The sequence below is a fragment of the Anopheles aquasalis genome, chromosome 3, assembly GCF_943734665.1.
Source record: "Anopheles aquasalis chromosome 3, idAnoAquaMG_Q_19, whole genome shotgun sequence".
Classification (NCBI taxonomy): Eukaryota; Metazoa; Arthropoda; class Insecta; order Diptera; family Culicidae; genus Anopheles; species Anopheles aquasalis.
In genome coordinates, this window is record NC_064878.1 from 50,688,549 (window position 1) to 50,706,048 (window position 17,500).

At 47.7% G+C, this 17,500-nt stretch overlaps 6 protein-coding genes across 15 annotated transcripts in view; 3 read left to right on the top strand and 3 right to left on the bottom strand.

Moving 5' to 3' along the window:
- The window catches only part of LOC126578640 (protein cycle), a 12,045-nt gene extending 11,317 nt beyond the window's left edge, over nucleotides 1-728 (top strand). For all 3 annotated transcript variants that reach the window (XM_050241427.1, XM_050241428.1, XM_050241425.1), the window contains exons 8-9: nucleotides 1-22; nucleotides 98-728. The exon at nucleotides 1-22 is cut by the window's left edge and continues 221 nt beyond it. In XM_050241427.1, the coding sequence (XP_050097384.1) occupies nucleotides 1-22; nucleotides 98-234 (159 nt within the window). In that variant the 3' untranslated portion in view covers nucleotides 235-728. The remainder of the gene's footprint in view (nucleotides 23-97) is intronic.
- Nucleotides 728-3,541, bottom strand: LOC126578644 (probable cytochrome P450 305a1). Its single transcript, XM_050241434.1, has 3 exons — nucleotides 3,090-3,541; nucleotides 2,215-2,464; nucleotides 728-2,143 (listed from the first exon to the last, which is right to left on the bottom strand). Exons 1-3 carry the CDS (start codon nucleotides 3,175-3,177, stop codon nucleotides 985-987), a joined length of 1,497 nt encoding a protein of 498 aa, XP_050097391.1. The 5' UTR covers nucleotides 3,178-3,541; the 3' UTR covers nucleotides 728-984.
- Nucleotides 3,542-3,988: 447 nt separating this feature from the next.
- Nucleotides 3,989-5,690, bottom strand: LOC126578643 (probable cytochrome P450 305a1). Its single transcript, XM_050241433.1, has 3 exons — nucleotides 5,600-5,690; nucleotides 5,290-5,542; nucleotides 3,989-5,222 (listed from the first exon to the last, which is right to left on the bottom strand). Exons 1-3 carry the CDS (start codon nucleotides 5,688-5,690, stop codon nucleotides 3,989-3,991), a joined length of 1,578 nt encoding a protein of 525 aa, XP_050097390.1.
- Nucleotides 5,691-6,837: 1,147 nt separating this feature from the next.
- LOC126578645 (methyl farnesoate epoxidase-like) lies at nucleotides 6,838-8,471 on the top strand. Its single transcript, XM_050241435.1, has 3 exons — nucleotides 6,838-6,925; nucleotides 7,001-7,665; nucleotides 7,734-8,471. The coding sequence occupies exons 1-3, from the start codon at nucleotides 6,838-6,840 to the stop codon at nucleotides 8,469-8,471; spliced, it is 1,491 nt and encodes a 496-aa protein (XP_050097392.1).
- Nucleotides 8,472-10,689: 2,218 nt separating this feature from the next.
- On the top strand, nucleotides 10,690-14,501 carry LOC126578647 (zinc finger protein 3 homolog). Its single transcript, XM_050241436.1, has 2 exons — nucleotides 10,690-10,707; nucleotides 10,772-14,501. Exons 1-2 carry the CDS (start codon nucleotides 10,694-10,696, stop codon nucleotides 12,135-12,137), a joined length of 1,380 nt encoding a protein of 459 aa, XP_050097393.1. The 5' UTR covers nucleotides 10,690-10,693; the 3' UTR covers nucleotides 12,138-14,501.
- Nucleotides 14,502-14,509: 8 nt separating this feature from the next.
- LOC126578638 (nuclear hormone receptor FTZ-F1-like) overlaps nucleotides 14,510-17,500 on the bottom strand; it is an 87,303-nt gene continuing 84,312 nt past the window's right edge. For all 8 annotated transcript variants that reach the window (XM_050241421.1, XM_050241418.1, XM_050241424.1 and 5 more), the window contains one exon: nucleotides 14,510-17,500. This exon is cut by the window's right edge and continues 3,067 nt beyond it. The gene's annotated coding sequence lies outside the window, so the exon portion shown is untranslated.

Below are 17,500 nucleotides of genomic sequence, written 5' to 3' on the forward strand. Positions count from 1 at the left end.
GCCATCATAAGCCCAGAGCATGGTACGTATGCTGAATGACTCCACCACTTCCTTCCTAGTGGCACTAATCGTGTTTGATCGTGCTGGTGTCCCACAGATGTTTCGCAAGCCCAGGCTAACAGTACGGATGGGAACGATGAAGCGGCCATGGCTGTGATAATGAGTCTCCTGGAGGCGGATGCCGGACTTGGTGGACCAGTCGACTTTTCCGGTCTACCGTGGCCACTTCCCTAAGACGGTGGGCCCAGTGACAGTTACCACAGACAAGCAGAGCTGTTGTTAGTGCATTTTCATCAAGGCTAAGAACGTGATCGTGAGCAGTGAGCAGTAGTGAACGCGAGTTACCAAAACGGATCCAGGTTCCCGGGAGATGTAGACGATGCGTTGCGCCTCCTTTCCTTCCTAGTTTATTATGTCATGTCCCCGCCGAAAATGTTGTACAAATCTTTTTCTCCAATCGTTTAGCATTTACGGTAGCAGAGAGAGTAGGTATCGAGGGTATGAGGCTGTGTGCTCCACGGAACCCTTAGAGGGCGACGAGGTCAGGTCAGAGCAACGAAAATCGAGGTAAAATGTAAGAGGGTAGGGTAGAATGGTTAGCCATGTAATAGAAAAAGGTAAATAGCAAATGATTCCTAAGGTGCACTGTGATGGGTGTATGTTGTAAGTACTTTAATGAATAAAATGGAATGAAAAGAAGAAAAGAACATTTCAACGAGAAGAAAGTATTTATAGGCCATGGCAACGAATTGCACCCTGTTTCTCTAGTTTATTTGCTAAAGCTACTTTAGTGATTCTTTTCTTTCTACCGCGTTATGCTGCTTTTGATCCTCTTGAGTTGCTGATCGTAATAATCCTGAAAGTATGCAATCGCAACAGTGTACTGGCGCCTCCACCGTATCGTTAATTTTGATTGATTTACCGATTTGCCGCTCGAATCTTCGCGAATACCTTAAGTAATCTATATCCATTTGCAACGCCCTGTTAACAACGTGATCGAAACACAACTTCGTACGGTTTCGGTGAGAGAGTGATGCCCGGATTGAGCACGATCGACGGTTCCATCGCACCGTTTCCCTCCGATGGCCGTACGAGATCGAACTTTTGCATGACCCCGACGAAGAACGTAAACAAACAGGAGCGTGCCAGAACCTCCCCGAGACAGCGTCGTTTTCCGATTCCGAAAAACATTAACCGATCCGTGTGCGTATGCTGCCCATCGTCGAGGAACCGCTCGGGGCGGAACACTTCCGGATCGCCCCAGTACTCCCGATCCATGTGCACCGTCCGGAGGCCGATCAGGATGGTCGTGTTCTTCGGTATCCGGTAGCCACCGAGCGTACAGTTGGCCAACGTTCGCCGGGGTCCACTGACCGGTACGATGTGGAAGAACCGTTGGACCTCCAGCAGAAACGCCTCGGTGTAGGGGAGCTGTGCTCGATCCGCTTGTTGAGGTAGTTCATCCACCTGCAGGGCGGCGTCGATCTCTTTCCGAATCCGTGCCTGTATGTCGGGCCGCACGATCATCATCATGAAGGCCAGATCGAGCGTCGTGCTCGTCGTTTGCCCTCCAGCGATGAAGATGTCCAGTATGATCATCGTTAGCTGCAGATCGGTGAACGTTGTCCCGGGATCGTCCTTTCGCTCGTGCATCTCCTTGATGTACGCGTAGATCAGATCGTCACCCGCTCGCTCCTCACTGTACGCCTGATGGTGCTGGGCGATGGTTGGCGCAAAGAACTCATTCAGCTCACGATTGAACCGACGGAGCAGATTGTAACCGCTCCATTCCGGTGCGATAAAGCGTAACCACGGTAACTGACTCAGCACACCACCCGACATGTCGAACGCTTTGGAGCGATCCTGCAGCAATCGCAGCAAACGCTGCAATCGATCATCATTCCGCGGTATCCTTGCTCCGGTCACAAACGTCCACAGTACGTTGATGACACTGGTCGAGAGGATCGAGGCGGGCCAGATCGGTTGTTCGCGGCGTTCGCGTATCACGTCCACGAGTTCGTTCAGCTCGTTCTGGATCTGCACCTGCATCGGTTGTCGACCGTATCCGGCCTGCCGTAGATGGCGCGTGACGAAGCTTCGATGCTCCGCCCAGAATGCTCCATCGGTGCACGTCACTCCTAACCTAGAGTGGAGAGAATGTAAGAGTTTTTGGTGGCACCTCTGACTGGCTGACGACCCAGATCGCGCACTCACCTCGTTCCCATCGTACGCAAACGGATGAAGAAGTTATCTGGCCGTCCAGAAAACACATCATTTCGGTGCACCTCATTCACGGCCGGATAGTTCAGCGCAACGACGACATACTCGCGGCCTAGCTTCAAACCGATCACATCACTGCGGTACGTTTGGCCAAGCAGCTCGAACACCGTGTGCTGTCCACCGTACTGACGTGCAAGTTTGCGTATGTACGGTGTATTGCCCACCACTGGCAGCCACGGAGGTCCTTGAGATAAAGGAAAGACAGAAATCTCAGTCGATCTAAATGTAAACTCGCTTTCATTTGCCACAGAGCCCTCGATTGCCTCATTAGAATGCTGTTGGCGCGAAGATCTAGAACCTATTAGAAGGAATCCAACGGATCGCGAGAACCCCCCGCATTAACCAACGACTTATCATCATGCACGACGCATCGTCTTCGTCAGCTGATTCCACATGGATCGCGCTTCTGTGATGCTGCTGCTGCTGCTACCATTGTACGTCTATAAATAATGAGAATCGGTATTGGTGTGGACGCAACTACATTGCGGTGCAAACCAGAACCCTAATAGTAAACGATAAGCCGCCGGCAACGAAACTATCTATACGGTTGTGTCTTCGAAAAAAAAAGCTTTCTTTCGTTTTTTTCCTCGAGAGGCGCATGACGATAGGCAACGCATGTAGCAACGCTAGACGGCGACAGCATCGACAACGTCGTCCAACGGTCGCCGTCGGCTCAATTGGCGCCCTTATCACTTCCTGGCTCGTGGCTCGTGGCTCGATCTCTCCTTCGTCACCGATGCATGTGTGTTAACCCTTAGCACGATGGCGCTCGCTTCGTCTGCGTTCTTCGCACACAGCACACTGCTTACCCGGTGGATAGTTGGCGGGACGTCGAAATTCATTGATGAGATAAGCGCACAACAATGCTATCGTTAAGCCGAGCAGAATGGCAAACATGGTTCCGTACACGCGCGCGCGCGCACACTCGCCTAGACCACCAAGACGTCACTGTTGTCACGCACGGTGAGGAGTGTGGCTCGTACTAGTTGCATAACATCACGCAATCGATCGCAATACTGGCCGGTCGTTTGATTCGACTGCCTGATAGGGAGTGAAGGCGCCTGGAGGGAGGCGCCGTGGGAACCACGGCTCGGCCGACACCGGACACTCTTTGTGATCACGTTTATCAGGTTCCAGCCAGAGTCTCGGCTTCTTATTACACACGCGATATGGGAGCGATAACGGAGCACACTTCCGGATTCCGTAGCGGACACGATTCCGACGGTTGGGAGGTTTGGGATCAAGATCCGCAGCGCACGAGCTCACAAGAACGACTGAACGATGATGAAGGAACGAAACATGTGCGCTCTCTCTCTGGGGAGGGCCTTCCGATTAGACCGTTTCGTCTGCCGATCGGATGGCTTCGCTGTCGCGTCCGTGAGTGTCACTAGTAGCCGATCGGAGTGCAAGGACTTGAGCTGATGCTTGTTGCATCCTATCATCATAGAGCCTGTAGTGTAACTATGGTAACCACCATCTGGCGCTGTGGATCATAGCAGCGGTAGCGTAAAAAGGGCGCTGAAGTATTGTTGAATAGTAATCCGTTAACCAAGCAACCTACGAAAATAATAAATCGTGATTCTTCTAGTTCCTCTCAACGTGCATAGACGTATGTTCGTGTAGCTCTCACAAGAACAAACCAGCGACAGTGTGTGCAAAGTACAACAAAGTTAGAGTGTTATTTGGGATAATCAAAAACGTATTTTATTTATTTGCTAGAGACATCTCCTTCGACTGTGCCGTCTTGAGGTCCATTCCGTGCTCTAGGCTGGAACACAACGTGATATGGTTTCGGTGAAAGCGTAATACCCGGTTTCAGTGTCATCGAGGGAGCCATCCCATCATCGCCATCGTCATCATTAACCCCCGGTCGGCACAGACAGAACCGCTTCATCACGCCAACGAAGAAAGTGAACAGACAGGAACGTGCCAAGGTTTCACCGAGACAGCGCCGCTTGCCTAACCCGAATGCCAACACTCGCTCGCTGTTGACGATGGTACGATGGTCGGCATCAAGGAATCGCTCCGGACGGAACACTTCCGGATCACCCCAGTGTTCCGGATCCATGTGCACGTTACGCAATCCCATGAAAACCGTGGTGTCCTTCGGCACTCGATAGCCACCGAGGGTACAATCCACGAGTGCACGCCGTGGTCCATTCACTGGAGCGATACTAAAGAACCGTTGGACCTCCAGCAGGAATGCTTCGATGTAGGGAAGCTTCACACGATCCTCGTAATGTGGTGCCTGCTCCGGAGCCAGCTGGTGATCGATCTCGGCGTGCACCAGCCGCTGAACGTCCGGTCGTACGATCATCATCATGAAGGCGAGATCCAGCGTCGAGCTCGTCGTCTGTCCACCGGCGATAAAGATGTCCAGTATGATCATCGTCATCTGGAGGTCAGTGAAATTTGTGTGCGATTCCGGATCACGATTCTTCCGGTCACGCATCTCCTTGATGTACGCGTAAATGAGATCGTCGGTCGCTTGCTCATCGCTAAAGTTCCGATGATGCTCCTCAATGGTTGGCGTAAAGAACTCGTTCAACTGCTTATTGAAGCGAACCAACAGATTGTAGCCACTCCATTCCGGTGCGATAAAGCGTAGCCACGGTAGCTGGTTCAGCACACCACCCGACATGTCAAACGCTTTGGAGCGATCCTGCAGCAACCGCAGCAACCGCTCGAGACGATCGTCTTCGCGGGGAACGCGAGCACCGGTCACGAACGTCCACAGCACGTTGATGACACTGACGGCTAGCAGTGAACCGGGCCAGATTGGTTCTCCGGAGCGGTTGCTCAGTATGTCCAGCAGCTCGGTGAGTTCGCTTTGAATCTGTAGATGCATCGCTTGGCGCCCGTAACCGGCCTGTCGCAGGTGGCGTGTAACGAAGCTACGCTGCTCACTCCAGAACGCACCATCCGTGCATGTAATACCAAGTCTGTATGGATGGAAAATTTGATATTAAACTGCCTGCATCATGGCCACTGTCTGGATGTAAGCTCTACCTTGTGCCCATGGTACGCAGTCGGATGAAGAAGTTATCGGGACGCCCCTGGAACTCCTCATTAGCTAAAATTGCTTTAACATCCTCATACGCCAGACCAACAACGACTCGTTCACGGCCCAGTTTTAAACCAATCACCGAGCTACGGTACGATTCCGAGAGTTTGTCAAACACACTGATTAGCTGGCCCCCATTTTGGGAAGCCAGTTTGCGTATCAGCGGAGTGTTTCCAACGATTGGCAGCCATCGCGGTCCTAGTAGCGATCGGGTTTGATTCAGTAAATGCAATTATTTGGTGGGAATGGTCTTACCTGGAGGATAGTTAGCTGGACGGTACAACTCTTTGAAGAGGAAAGCGATGGTCAACACCAGCACAATCGCTGGTAATACGAAAGGAATCATTGTGAATGTTGATGATGCTCTCCTGTTGATCGTTTAACTGCTTAGTTGAATCGGAAACACTGTGTGCTGTGCTGGAAGACACCTGAATGTCTGATACCAACCTGCAGCAGTTGTTCGGTTTAAATAGCATCAAACACCTTTGTTAGGTCTCTCTAGCTCTGCACGCCAAGTGCAATCACGCAAAGCTGTTCCTATTAGCTACAACCAGCCTGTCTTGCACTGCACCAATTGCTGCGTGATGCCTGTGGTATCACGGAACCAAGTTCTTGTTGTTTGAACCAGAGTTCATTGCACTGATAGACACTGGAAAGGACTCTTTAGTGAGCCACCATTTGAATGAGTTTGCAATTCTTTGGCCAGTAACAGTGACCATCCCCCAAATCGCTCCCGATGGATCAACGACCGAATGCCGCTTAGAAGAGCTCCCCCGATTCACACCAAACGATCGATCCATTTTTAGATTGTTTATCAACACCAAAAACATGCGCCTCCATTCACCACATGGACCGGGACCGGACGGTCTCGAAAGGTGATATTCATTTTATGAATGAACTTGACTTTCTGTTTCACCGTAGTGGTATGAATGAGCAATGAGAATCCCGGGGCCGTATCTTAATCTCTGGCACCACCATATGGTCCCCTATACTGACCCATACCATCCCGAACCTTCTGACGCTAGGTTATGTTTTAAACAAACAACGGCAGCCCAACTTGTTGAGGAAGTTGACCAGCAGCCGGGGCAGCAGGCTGTTGCCGTGTCCCTGCGCGGTGACTTCCGATAATCCGTAAATATGCTCCAACCATTGTTTAGGTTACGGGGAGATTGATGATTAGTAGTGATGGCGTCGGGCGACGGGCACAAAAATAAACTCCAGTTAGAATGGCCAGCGTGTTTTTTTATTTGGGAGCACACCATCGGCGAGAGGCGGTGGAGATTTACATGACAACGCGGATGGACAGACCTCAGAAGACTGATCTCTGATCGCCCTGGACTGAGGCCGGTTCATGCTGGAGCCGGACACTAACGGGTGGGTATAAAAACACCAAAGCTATCCAGCAGCTGGCCTCAGTCACTGGAATCCCCTTGGAGCATCGCGGTCGTTCCTGTATCCGTCGTCGAATCGTCTTCGAAGAGAGTGTCCGAAAAATGTGGCATTTCACGGTGGTTGCAGTGTTGCTGATTGTGATTCTGTGGTGTTTTTGGGACACGCGCAAGCCAAAGCATTTCCCGCCTGGTAAGTGTGATCGCCAGCACTGAGTGATCCTCGTAAGGCGAAGATAGTGAACGTCATTTTATCGTCCTGTCGTAGGTCCATCATGGTACCCGCTGATCGGATGTGGATTGGTGCTGTTGAAGATGGCCCGTGCGCTCAAGTTCTATCACCTTATGTGGCTGGCACTGTGTCGCCACTACGGGCACATTGTCGGTGTGCGATTTGGCCCGGATCGGATAGTGATCGTGTCGGGACGCAAAGCGATTCGTGCCATGTACGCCAAGGAACAGTTCAACGGACGACCGGATGGATTCTTCTTCCGGATGCGCTCGTTCGGTCAACGGCTCGGTGTCGCCCTTACCGATGGCCCAGACTGGGAAGTGCAGCGTAAGTTTGCCGTCCGCACGATGAAGCAGCTCGGCATGGGGCGCACCGAGTTCGTGCGGGTGATCGAGCGTGAGGTACACGAGCTGATCGAGAACTTCCGATCGCGTGCAGCGACCGGCGAAACGTTCACGATGAGCGCTTCACTGGACATTGCCGTGCTCAATGTGGTGTGGGTGTTGATGGCAGGGCAACGGTACGAGCTGGAGAACGTTCGGCTGAAGTGGCTTGCCGAAACCATTCACAGGACATTTCACGTTATCGACGTTTCCGGCGGTACCCTGAACCGGTTCCCCTGGTTGCGCTTCGTCTGCCCAGAGTCTTCCGGTTATGGGCCGATGCTGAGATTACTGAAACCGCTGTGGCGCTTTCTGGAGGTAACAAACCAACGGGACTCACGGGTGGCCAGGCATCGGAGTTGCTTATGCTGTTTGTTCTGTTATAGGAAACGATCGAGTCAATCCGAAGGAATCCACACTCACCAGAGCGACGGGACAGTCTGATATCCGCCTTTCTGGTGGAAATGGCACGAAAGGAACATCACAGCTCGTTCACCGATGCCCAGCTCGTGAGCCTCTGTCTCGATCTCTTCCAGGCTGGCATCGAAACGATCAGCAGTGTGCTTGGATTCGCCCTGCTCTATCTGCTGCACCATCCGGAGGTGATGCGCAAAGTGCAACACGAGCTGGACACGGTGGTCGGTGCGGAGCGCCTACCGATGGCCGAAGATCGCTCACGGTTACCGTACACGGAGGCCGTAATACTGGAGGTGGAGCGGATCGCCACCATTGTTCCGGTGGGGCTCGTACACCGTGCGATGGATGATGTCGAGCTGTGCGGGTATCACATCCCGAAAGATTCCATCATTCTGCCCCTGCTCTACTCGATACAGATGGACAAGGGGTACTGGGGTGATCCGGAAGTGTTCCGGCCCGAACGGTTTCTCACACCGGCCGGTGATCAGGTGGTGCAGCATGATATGTTCATCCCGTTCGGAGCCGGTCGAAGACGGTGCCTTGGTGAGGCGCTCGCCAAGCCAGCCGCGTTTCTGTTTCTTACCGGTATTTTGCATCGATTTACGGTTGAATCGGCTGACGAGCAGCTGCCATCGGTAGAGGGAATGGATGGAATCACGTTAGCACCCGTTCCGTTTCAAATTCGTCTCAAGGAACGCTCGAAGTAGTTGCGCTGTGAGCAAACGGAAGCAAATGTGTAGTTAGTTTTGTATTACTGAGCGGCGAATAAACCAATTGTGGTCCGTTTTTGTGTAAATTTGAGGTTGAACAGGACAACAAATATATCCCTTGCAATTAAAACGCATGATTCAAAACAGGAGCAGGAGACAAATCGCTGGCGTTAAAGGTGCAATAAAATTACCGCGCGTCTGCATTACAGTGTCGCAAGTCACCATCCGTTCTGGATCCTTTACGAAAGTGTATCGATTTAATTAATCATTCAAATATCAACTAAATTGTCCCAACACGTTTGTGAGTGTCTCTCACCGTCTAGACACTGTTTGGCAATCACTTGCTATTAGTAGCAATACTTAAAGAACGAGAATGAATAATAGAATAATGATGTTTGATGGTACGCGTACACTTGGGGAGGGAATGCAATAAGTAATCGCAATCCAGTTAGTAGTACAGAAGTCGTCAATCGAAGCATTGGTCTTGAGATACTCATCATGCGTGCTGGTTGGATTCTTACATGGATCCTTTTCGGTAGGTCACTGTTCCCGATATAATACCGGTTCCACATAACTACTACGCTGTTCCTATTGTTCTTTTAGCATATTGCTGGGACCTCCGCTTTTGTTGGTCCGATGGTTTATCGTGCATTGAAGTGAAACAACCGAAAACCCAGTGCGATATTCTCAACATTTCTTCGATGGCAGTGCAACGGCTTCCTTCCCCACCATTGGAGTTTGACTTGCTAATGCTGCAAATTGATCGACCATCCATGCTGTACCCGGATGGTGAGGTCACACGGATGTTGGGCAGTATTACAGAGAGTGCTATGTATAGGGTGTACCACGATAAGGTCTTACGCATACCTGCGGATTGTCAATTGAAGATGATTATTGTGGCAGCTGCCCCACGACTACGAACAATCAAGGTTTCGGGAACAAACATTGCCTTGAATTTTTTGAAAGTGATTAAGAGTGCAATGCGAAGGATTCCAACCTCTATAAGACACCTGCAACAGCTGAAGGATTTTACTTTAGAAAATGGTCTTCTGGATTCATTCAGCTTGAAACCATTGGAGGGAATTCGCAATCTTACCCAGGTCGACCTGAGTTTCAATAAACTGCGTCGGCTAGAGGCGAGTGAAGATCCAAGGATGATTTTGCCGATTGAGCAATTACTATTGTCGTACAACCTGTTAGAGTACATCGACATGGAATTCTTTACACCATTCAAGAGGCTCCTCATGCTCCATTTGAACAACAATAGACTCAAGCAAATTATTGCCAATAATCCAGTTGTATTGCCATCGCTTGACACCATAAGCCTGGCGTACAACGAATTTACGCAGCTGAACTTCTCCAAATGGAGCGCGCCGAAGCTTGTCACACTGGCTTTACTAAGAAACAATTTGATACAACTTCCAGTCGGGATTGGTCGATTCACGGAACTCGGTATGTTATCTCTTTCCTACAACCAACTGACGACACTCGACTTACAGGAGCTGGAAGGCCTTAACAATCTTAAAAAGTTGGCTGTTGATGGTAATCGTTTGCATACCGTTCTACCAGATTGCCAGTCGCTACAAAAAACTTCTTGTCGGCGGGTTTTGCTACCCGCTTTGGAAGGTTTAGATTTCAAAAGCAATGAACTGACCAGCATCGATTTCAGTCCCTACGACTTTCCTTTACTGCGATTGATTGATTTGTCTAAAAATCGGCTGAAACGAATACTCAATCTGAACAAATTTTCTAAATTGAATTATCTCTATACTTTGGAAAACGATATGTATTGTGTGAAAACAACCAACAACACTACTTGTCCGTCGAACTCGTCGTTTCCACACCCGTATGAGAAAGGAGTAATATGTTGCAACCAATGAGGGCAATGCAATGCAAACAATCGCCATTATTGATGCATTATATTTGTGAACAATGTTATACCCCGTTCTGTTGCACTTTCAATAAAATCATCCGTGGTACTTACTGTTACCTTCGCATTATTCTCACGAATCACGTGCTTAGAACAGCTGACAGTTATTTGACGTTTGGTGCTTTATGCCGAATTGCTATTACTTCACCTGTTTCCTTTGGACACTTTGGGCCTACATACAATAGCTCCAGATTCTGTGCGGTGTGTACACAGCGCAATATCGCCAGATTCTGTGCGGTGTGGACACAGCGTAATTATGCCGTTCTGTTTACAATTACGGTAAACAAAGATGAGTTTCGATAGGTGAGCTAAATTCGGTTAAAATCGTTAAAGGAACGAGTTAATTCTTCTCTCCCCCATCTTTCAGTCCGTTCGTGAAGAAGGAGAACCACTGTAAAATATGCGAAACCACGGAAGGCCCAATGGAATCCATTTTCTGCGAACCGGGCAACACCGAACTGCTGGAGAAAATCTACCGGAGCACCCGTGTCGAGGTCACGCCGGTGTGTGGGTTGATATCACCGATATGTGCACCCTGCCACCAGCGGATCGATGCATTCGATATGAACGCACCACCGAAAGTGGTTGAGTTTATCATCAAAACAGAGGAAGAACCGGAACCACTGGAATACGATCCTCTGAACGTGCACGATCCGGTGGCCGTGGATCAGGAATCGACCGTGGACGCACTGGCACTCGGTGATGACTATCCGTTCTACTCAACTGTACAGATAAAGACTGCTCACAACAACCGGAAAGGTCGCCGTTTAAGACCACGAACTCGAAGGAAACGTGAACCTAGCTCCTCGGAACCATCTGAATCAGACGGGGCATCAGAATCGGAAAATATTGACGATAGTCCTACGAGGGACCAGCATGTTACGCGGAACTCGAAACTGACCAACGTGTCAGCGTTGGCAGAGGATGAGGAAAGTGAAGCAGCTTCCGCAAATCCGTCGGATGAAGAGTCTGTATCGGTGAAGAGTAGCTCCGAGAGTCAGCAGGAGCAACGCAAGGATAGTAAACCGAAACGTGCCAAAACGCGTAGCCGGACCTCTTCACCCCGAGGTGGACGTCGAAAATTGGGTTCGTCTACTGGTAAGAAACTGGCCGTACCGGGTCAGTGTGAGGTCTGTGGGAAGACGGTATCGTATATGCGTGAGCATATGCGTATGCACCGGATCGAACAGCAACATCCGTGCCCGTACTGTGATCGTACGTTCGTGCAGGCGAACAATCTAAAGTACCACATCCGGAAGCATCTCGGCCAGAAACCGTACGCCTGCCAGCAGTGCGAGAAGACGTTCTACTGTGAGGCTCACCTGAAGTCGCATATGCGCGTGCACGGACCACAGGGCCTTTTCCAGTGTTCGCTCTGTCCGAAGAGCTTCAATCAGGAGTGCAATCTGAAGAAGCACCTGCGGGTGCACACGGGTGAGAAACCGTACGGGTGTGAAACGTGTGGCAAACGCTTCAATAGTACCTCGAACCTGCGGAACCACACACGGTTGCATGCGGACGAGCGACCGTTAACGTGCACGCACTGCATGAAGAGCTTCGTCGATGTGCAGCATCTGCAGCGACACATCCGTGTGCATACCGGAGAACGACCATACATTTGTCACGTTTGCACGAATGCCTTCTACTGCCAGTTCGGTCTGATGGAGCATCTGAAAACGCACATCGAGAAGAATACTTTGCAGCTCGAGACTGGCATAACGAGCGGCGTGTAAATGACGATCTCACGGAGGGAAAGAGAGTCGATCTGTTTTTAATTATGTGATGGTTGATAGCGGGGCCAACAGTTAGGAGCATAGTAACCTTACTACTAATAAAGTCCATTTAAAAGCAAAAAACAGTTAGCAAAAAAGTTTCAGAACCGAAACAAGAACGAATCGAACCCGTGCGAATCGACATTTAAGTGTATCTTTCCCATCTTTATTACCACCATTTTCGGCCTGGTTTTTTTTTTGTATTTTAAATACATGAATTAAAAATAAGTGTTCTTCTTCTTCTTCTTTTTGATGGTATCTCCAGTTCCACTTGTGTTTTGTTTTGCTTTTCTTTAGTGTTTAGTGTGGATGTGTGTTTTTAATCATTCGTTACCTAGTTCTGCGTGTGTTGCTGGTTTGTGTTTAAATTTGTTTCTTTTTTACACATTTATTATCCCCTCGCATCTACTCGAGCAACACCAGGAGCTAGAAGGCGGGGAACATCCTTTTTTTCGCTGATTATCTCCAATCTCCTGGCCCTCCCGGTGGCGTGTATACACAATTCACCAGGTTTATCGCTTTGCTATTGGTTTCTTTTTTTTTGTTTTAAAATATATCGCCACGCGTCTCGCTATTCTGTTGCTAGTGTGTTTATGTTGTTTGTATGATGTGTTTATGTGTTCACAGATTCTAATACGAGAGAGTTGTACGTTTTTTTTTGTTGTTGTTAAGAGCTTAAAATTCCATTCCGTCTGCCTTTGTTTTCCACTCTACACTCGCACTGTTTAAGGTTCCTTCAACCCGTTCGAACGTTACTATCGCATTTTGTGAGTTCTCTTTCCGTTTGTTTAACCTTCCTATATGTAGTTGTATATGTATATATGTATATATATTTCCCCCCCTCATCTTCACATGGTTTCTACAAATGATTTGTTATACTAGATCCATTTAGGTATGTATATATATACTCTGCAGTGTTAACACAAAACTTAACAGCAAGCTTAGCGCACGCGCGAGATACATGGAACAGAGGGGTTTATGTTTTAAGAAAACAATTTACAAGACGGTAACCACGGCGTGCGCCATTCGCCAGACTCGTGTCGTGCGCCTCCATGACTGCAAAACAAGCATTGAACCACTCGTCTCCCACCCTGGCATTAACAATAATCGGCCGGATACCATGTGCTCACTCTAAACCACAAGGATGCACGGTGACAGATAAGCCTCCAAAACATGACCACCTGCCCCCTAATATTCTCCCATCCCCTATCACACAAACGGAGTTTACGTTCTTTCCACCACGGTCACGCCCGTCTGCACGGCACACCCCCACTCCGGGTAGCCCTCGCCTACACACTCCCATACCGACGGATCCGAGATGCGATGTGTTTGTTTTCTTTATTTATTACTAACGACTTTTACATTACAAAAACAGAAACAGAAGAGACGGGAAGAGTATGAACAATATTAGAAGAGATAATAAAACAAAAAACCAATGCTATTAAGTAGTGGTAAGTAGTAGTAAATAGTAAACTTAAACGTTCTAGCCCTTTTCGCGGAAAGAAAGGAGGAGATTGTGAGCGGAGGTGTATCTGAGAGGGGAGAAACAAATCAGAACAATTGAAACTGTACAACGGAAAACGGTAGCACGACGGACACGAGAGACAAAGTGAAGAAGAAGGGAGGAGAATAGAAATGGAAAGTAATGGAAACCTAGAGAATTTACGTTCCGGGAGATCTCGTGTCCGTTGCTCCGGTATTCCTCACTCGCCAGCTCTCGAGCTCTCGTTCTACTAAACTTAACCACCGATAAACGATCTCTTACAGGCTAGCACGAAATAAAATAATAAGTTTACAGTTAGATACTTTAATATGTATATATATATAGACGTATGTATATCGTATGTATGTATATAAAAAAACAGATTTTTCTCTGAAAACACATTAAGGTAAGGTACCCAATTTTTTTGCATATTTTTTGCTTTGTTTGCGCGAGCTGCAATCCTCGCACTTCCCGCCTAATATCTTAACCGACGGTCTCTCGCTCATTCACCTCTGCCTGTTGCTACTTGCTGGTTGCTTAACAACGCTGCTTTAGCTTCGCACATAGCCTGCTTACCTTAGCTTACCTAACTTACGACACTTTTAATGGTAGTTTCCGTTCTCACCCGTTCTCGCTCGCTAGTTCTTATCGTGTCCTTTCAACGCCCCTCTTCTTCTTCTTCGTCTTCTTCTTCTTCTGGTCAAGTGTGATGTTTCGTGTTGTGACATCTTTATCCTTTTTTTTTAAAGCTATGCCCCATGGTAAGCTTTACCGCCAGATTTTGCAACGTGGCCATGTGTTTCAGAACGTATTCTTATTCTTGTATCGCACCAGCGGTGTTTGTGATTTTGTGAGAGCGAGTTTTGTTGTTGTGAAGAAACCAACAGGATTTGGTATAACATTTGCAACATCTCGGGCTCGCGGTTGGAAAGAATGATCAAGAGGATCGGGGAGCCGAAAAGGAGAAGCATCAGAATCGAGGCTCTCATTTCTACCCTACATGCCCTGTCCCTGTTTTACTACCGGTTAGTAGTGGTCGCGAATGCTACAATTCTGTTCTACACTACAACGTCCTGCCGGTGGTGATGGTGGTGGTTCTAGTGTACATTTCCGTTAAGTCGTACTTTGCCATTTCTCTTGTTATGTTTCGCATCCACAAAAGCCCGCCACACAACACACACATTATTAATTCTGCTTGCCCGCCTCCGCCTTGGCCGCCTACAGCCTATAGTGTTCCTATACGTCTATGTATCACTGTGGCAAATTATGATTTTCAATCTAATAATATTTCCACGGTTTTGTTTATGTGACCTTGATCACATCACTCGACTCGCGCGCCGATGTACCTTGCCTCTAATTCCTTGCGCTCTCGATATCCTGATTGGAATGTTCACGCGTGCGTGCATGTGTGGGGGTGTGTGCTTGTCTGCCTGAGGGATATGAAGCGATTCATGTGCTTGAAACAAAACCGTGTTCATAGTCCCTCTTTTTTATCGCTATCTATAATTTACATACACTTTCCTTCTGTTCCCGTTTTCCGTGCACTCTCACTATCGCTACCTTTACAAGGTACACTAGATCGCCACTTTGATTCCTGCACTTTGTTTCCGCACTAGCTGCTACTCAGCACAACTCAACGTCCTACTACTGCCTCTCTACTACTTATAATCTGTCACAGCATTTTTGGTTTGAACGCAGTGCAGCTAGCGCTAGCTAGCGTGTAGCTTGATGTAGCTCTGGTTGCTGCTACTAGAGTTTTCCATTCTTCTATCTTTCTAGCGTTGTGTTTGATTTTGATGATGCTCCATCGTAAAAGAGGGACAACAGTTGCTACACAGATTAACGCAAACGCAAATAGTGACCGAGAGAGTTGAGCCCGTTTTTTTGCCCCTTTCGAATGCCTTTGCCAAATGTGTGTCAATGTTTTTCGGTTATATGCGGGGTTGGGCACCAGATAGCCAGCATTATCGTTGATGTAAAGTATTTCAATTTGCAACGAGATAAGATTTGTTTAAAAATAGTATTTTTTTTCTTTTGCTCTGCTCTTTAAATAATATTTACAACCCTAGCGTCAAACGCCCTGTCGCCAGATCAAGCTGAGCTTGACCCAATCCCAACATTATGAACACACAACTATCCCGGGGGCAACATCACATTCTAAATAACATCATCCAGCGGCGCTCAGGTGCCACGGTTGTTGCTCTGAGAGTCATCAAAAGTCTACAAAATGAAGTTCTGAACCTCGCAGGTTTTTGTAACTGTTTGTACTTTTAAAAGGCATTTGATTCGGTCGTATGCTGTGTGAAAGATTTATGTGTTTTTATGTTTGTGTTTAATAGAGAGAAAGAGAGAGCGAGAGAGAGACATAAGGTGCGTTTAATGCACACCCGTTAAACCGACCGATGAGCACGACGGGACATGGGTTGATGGGACGGGGAGAGGGACAAAAAGTTGACATCAAAAAATATATGTATTTAGACTTCTAGTGTTTTGTATGTTGCAAAATTGTTAAACTTTTTTTTTCTGTATGAATGAATGTACGCGAGTGTATGTGTTTGTAGTGTCCACTTATCCACATTGTAATGTAGCTAACATTGTAATGTAGCTATGCCACTATTATGGGTATCGGATTTTTTTGATTCGCAAAAGATTAAGAACGCCATAAAGCTGTTTGCATACACGCGCACGCACAATCACACACCTATTCACATTCTGGATTGGGTTGGGGAATATCCTCCCTTTTCGCTACGATCAAATTCTACGAGATGTCTTGTCATCATCACTAGCATTACATCTCATCTCGTGCTACTAGTTTTTCCTTACTTTTGAAATATACTTTTGTATTTGCATTGGAACACATTCGATACTTTCTTTGTTTGTTTGTTTGTTTGTTTGTTTTGTTCAAAGCTATTCGACACACATTTGGAAGAGTCCCCTTAGGTAACTATAGCGGCAGAGACAGTGGGGTAAACAGTGAAAGAGCAAAATAAGTGGATTAGCATCTCAGTAGACAGGGTCGCGGAAGAAGGGCTAGAAAGTTTTGAACAGAAAGACTGACAGTGAAAACCAAAAAGCTTTGAAAGATAAATGGAAATAAGTGGCAAGCCCAAGAGAAAGTACCAGTAGTACAGAGAGAAAGAGAAAGTAAAGAACAGAAGAAAGAAAAACGGCACAACGAAAAGGTCTTACAAAAAGCGGCGTAGAATAACAGAGAAAGTATATATTATAATAAGACAAAGGAAAACATTATTCACTAAAACAGAGCCAACAGAGCGTAGACGTTAAACTATAGCAACGGAACTGGAGCAGATAGCGGTTGTGAAGTGTGCTAAGTAGAGTGTATAGGTACACAGCGAGAGTAGAATAGAATCAATGAATCGTAGTGGAATGTTAAAAAAGAACCCCTCAGTAATAACGTTATCATTAGACGGTAGCTATATGTACACTCAATACACGTATTAACGGTTTCCGCTCATCACTCGTCACTATTGCGTTTGCCTGCTGCCTGCCTGCCCCTTCATGTGCCCCTGGATCATTCCTGGATCATTCTTTCCAACGTTCCTGTCGGCCCGCCGCCCGCCCGTCGCTGCTTCATATACTTTTTGCGTTTGCGTTGCATTCCCCCGAAAACAGGGATTGAGACGGATTCATTAGCATATTGCTATACGACCATTCGATTGGTTTATCTTGCGTTTTTGTTGTAGGATTTCTCTCACCGATTCGCCCCCTGCCCTGCATTGATTGTGTATGTACCTTTGCTGTATCGCCCTTTAAAACCATTTGTTAACGTGTCTCCGTTATCTACTGTATGCAATTTTGCGTTTGCGTTTTGTATTTGCGG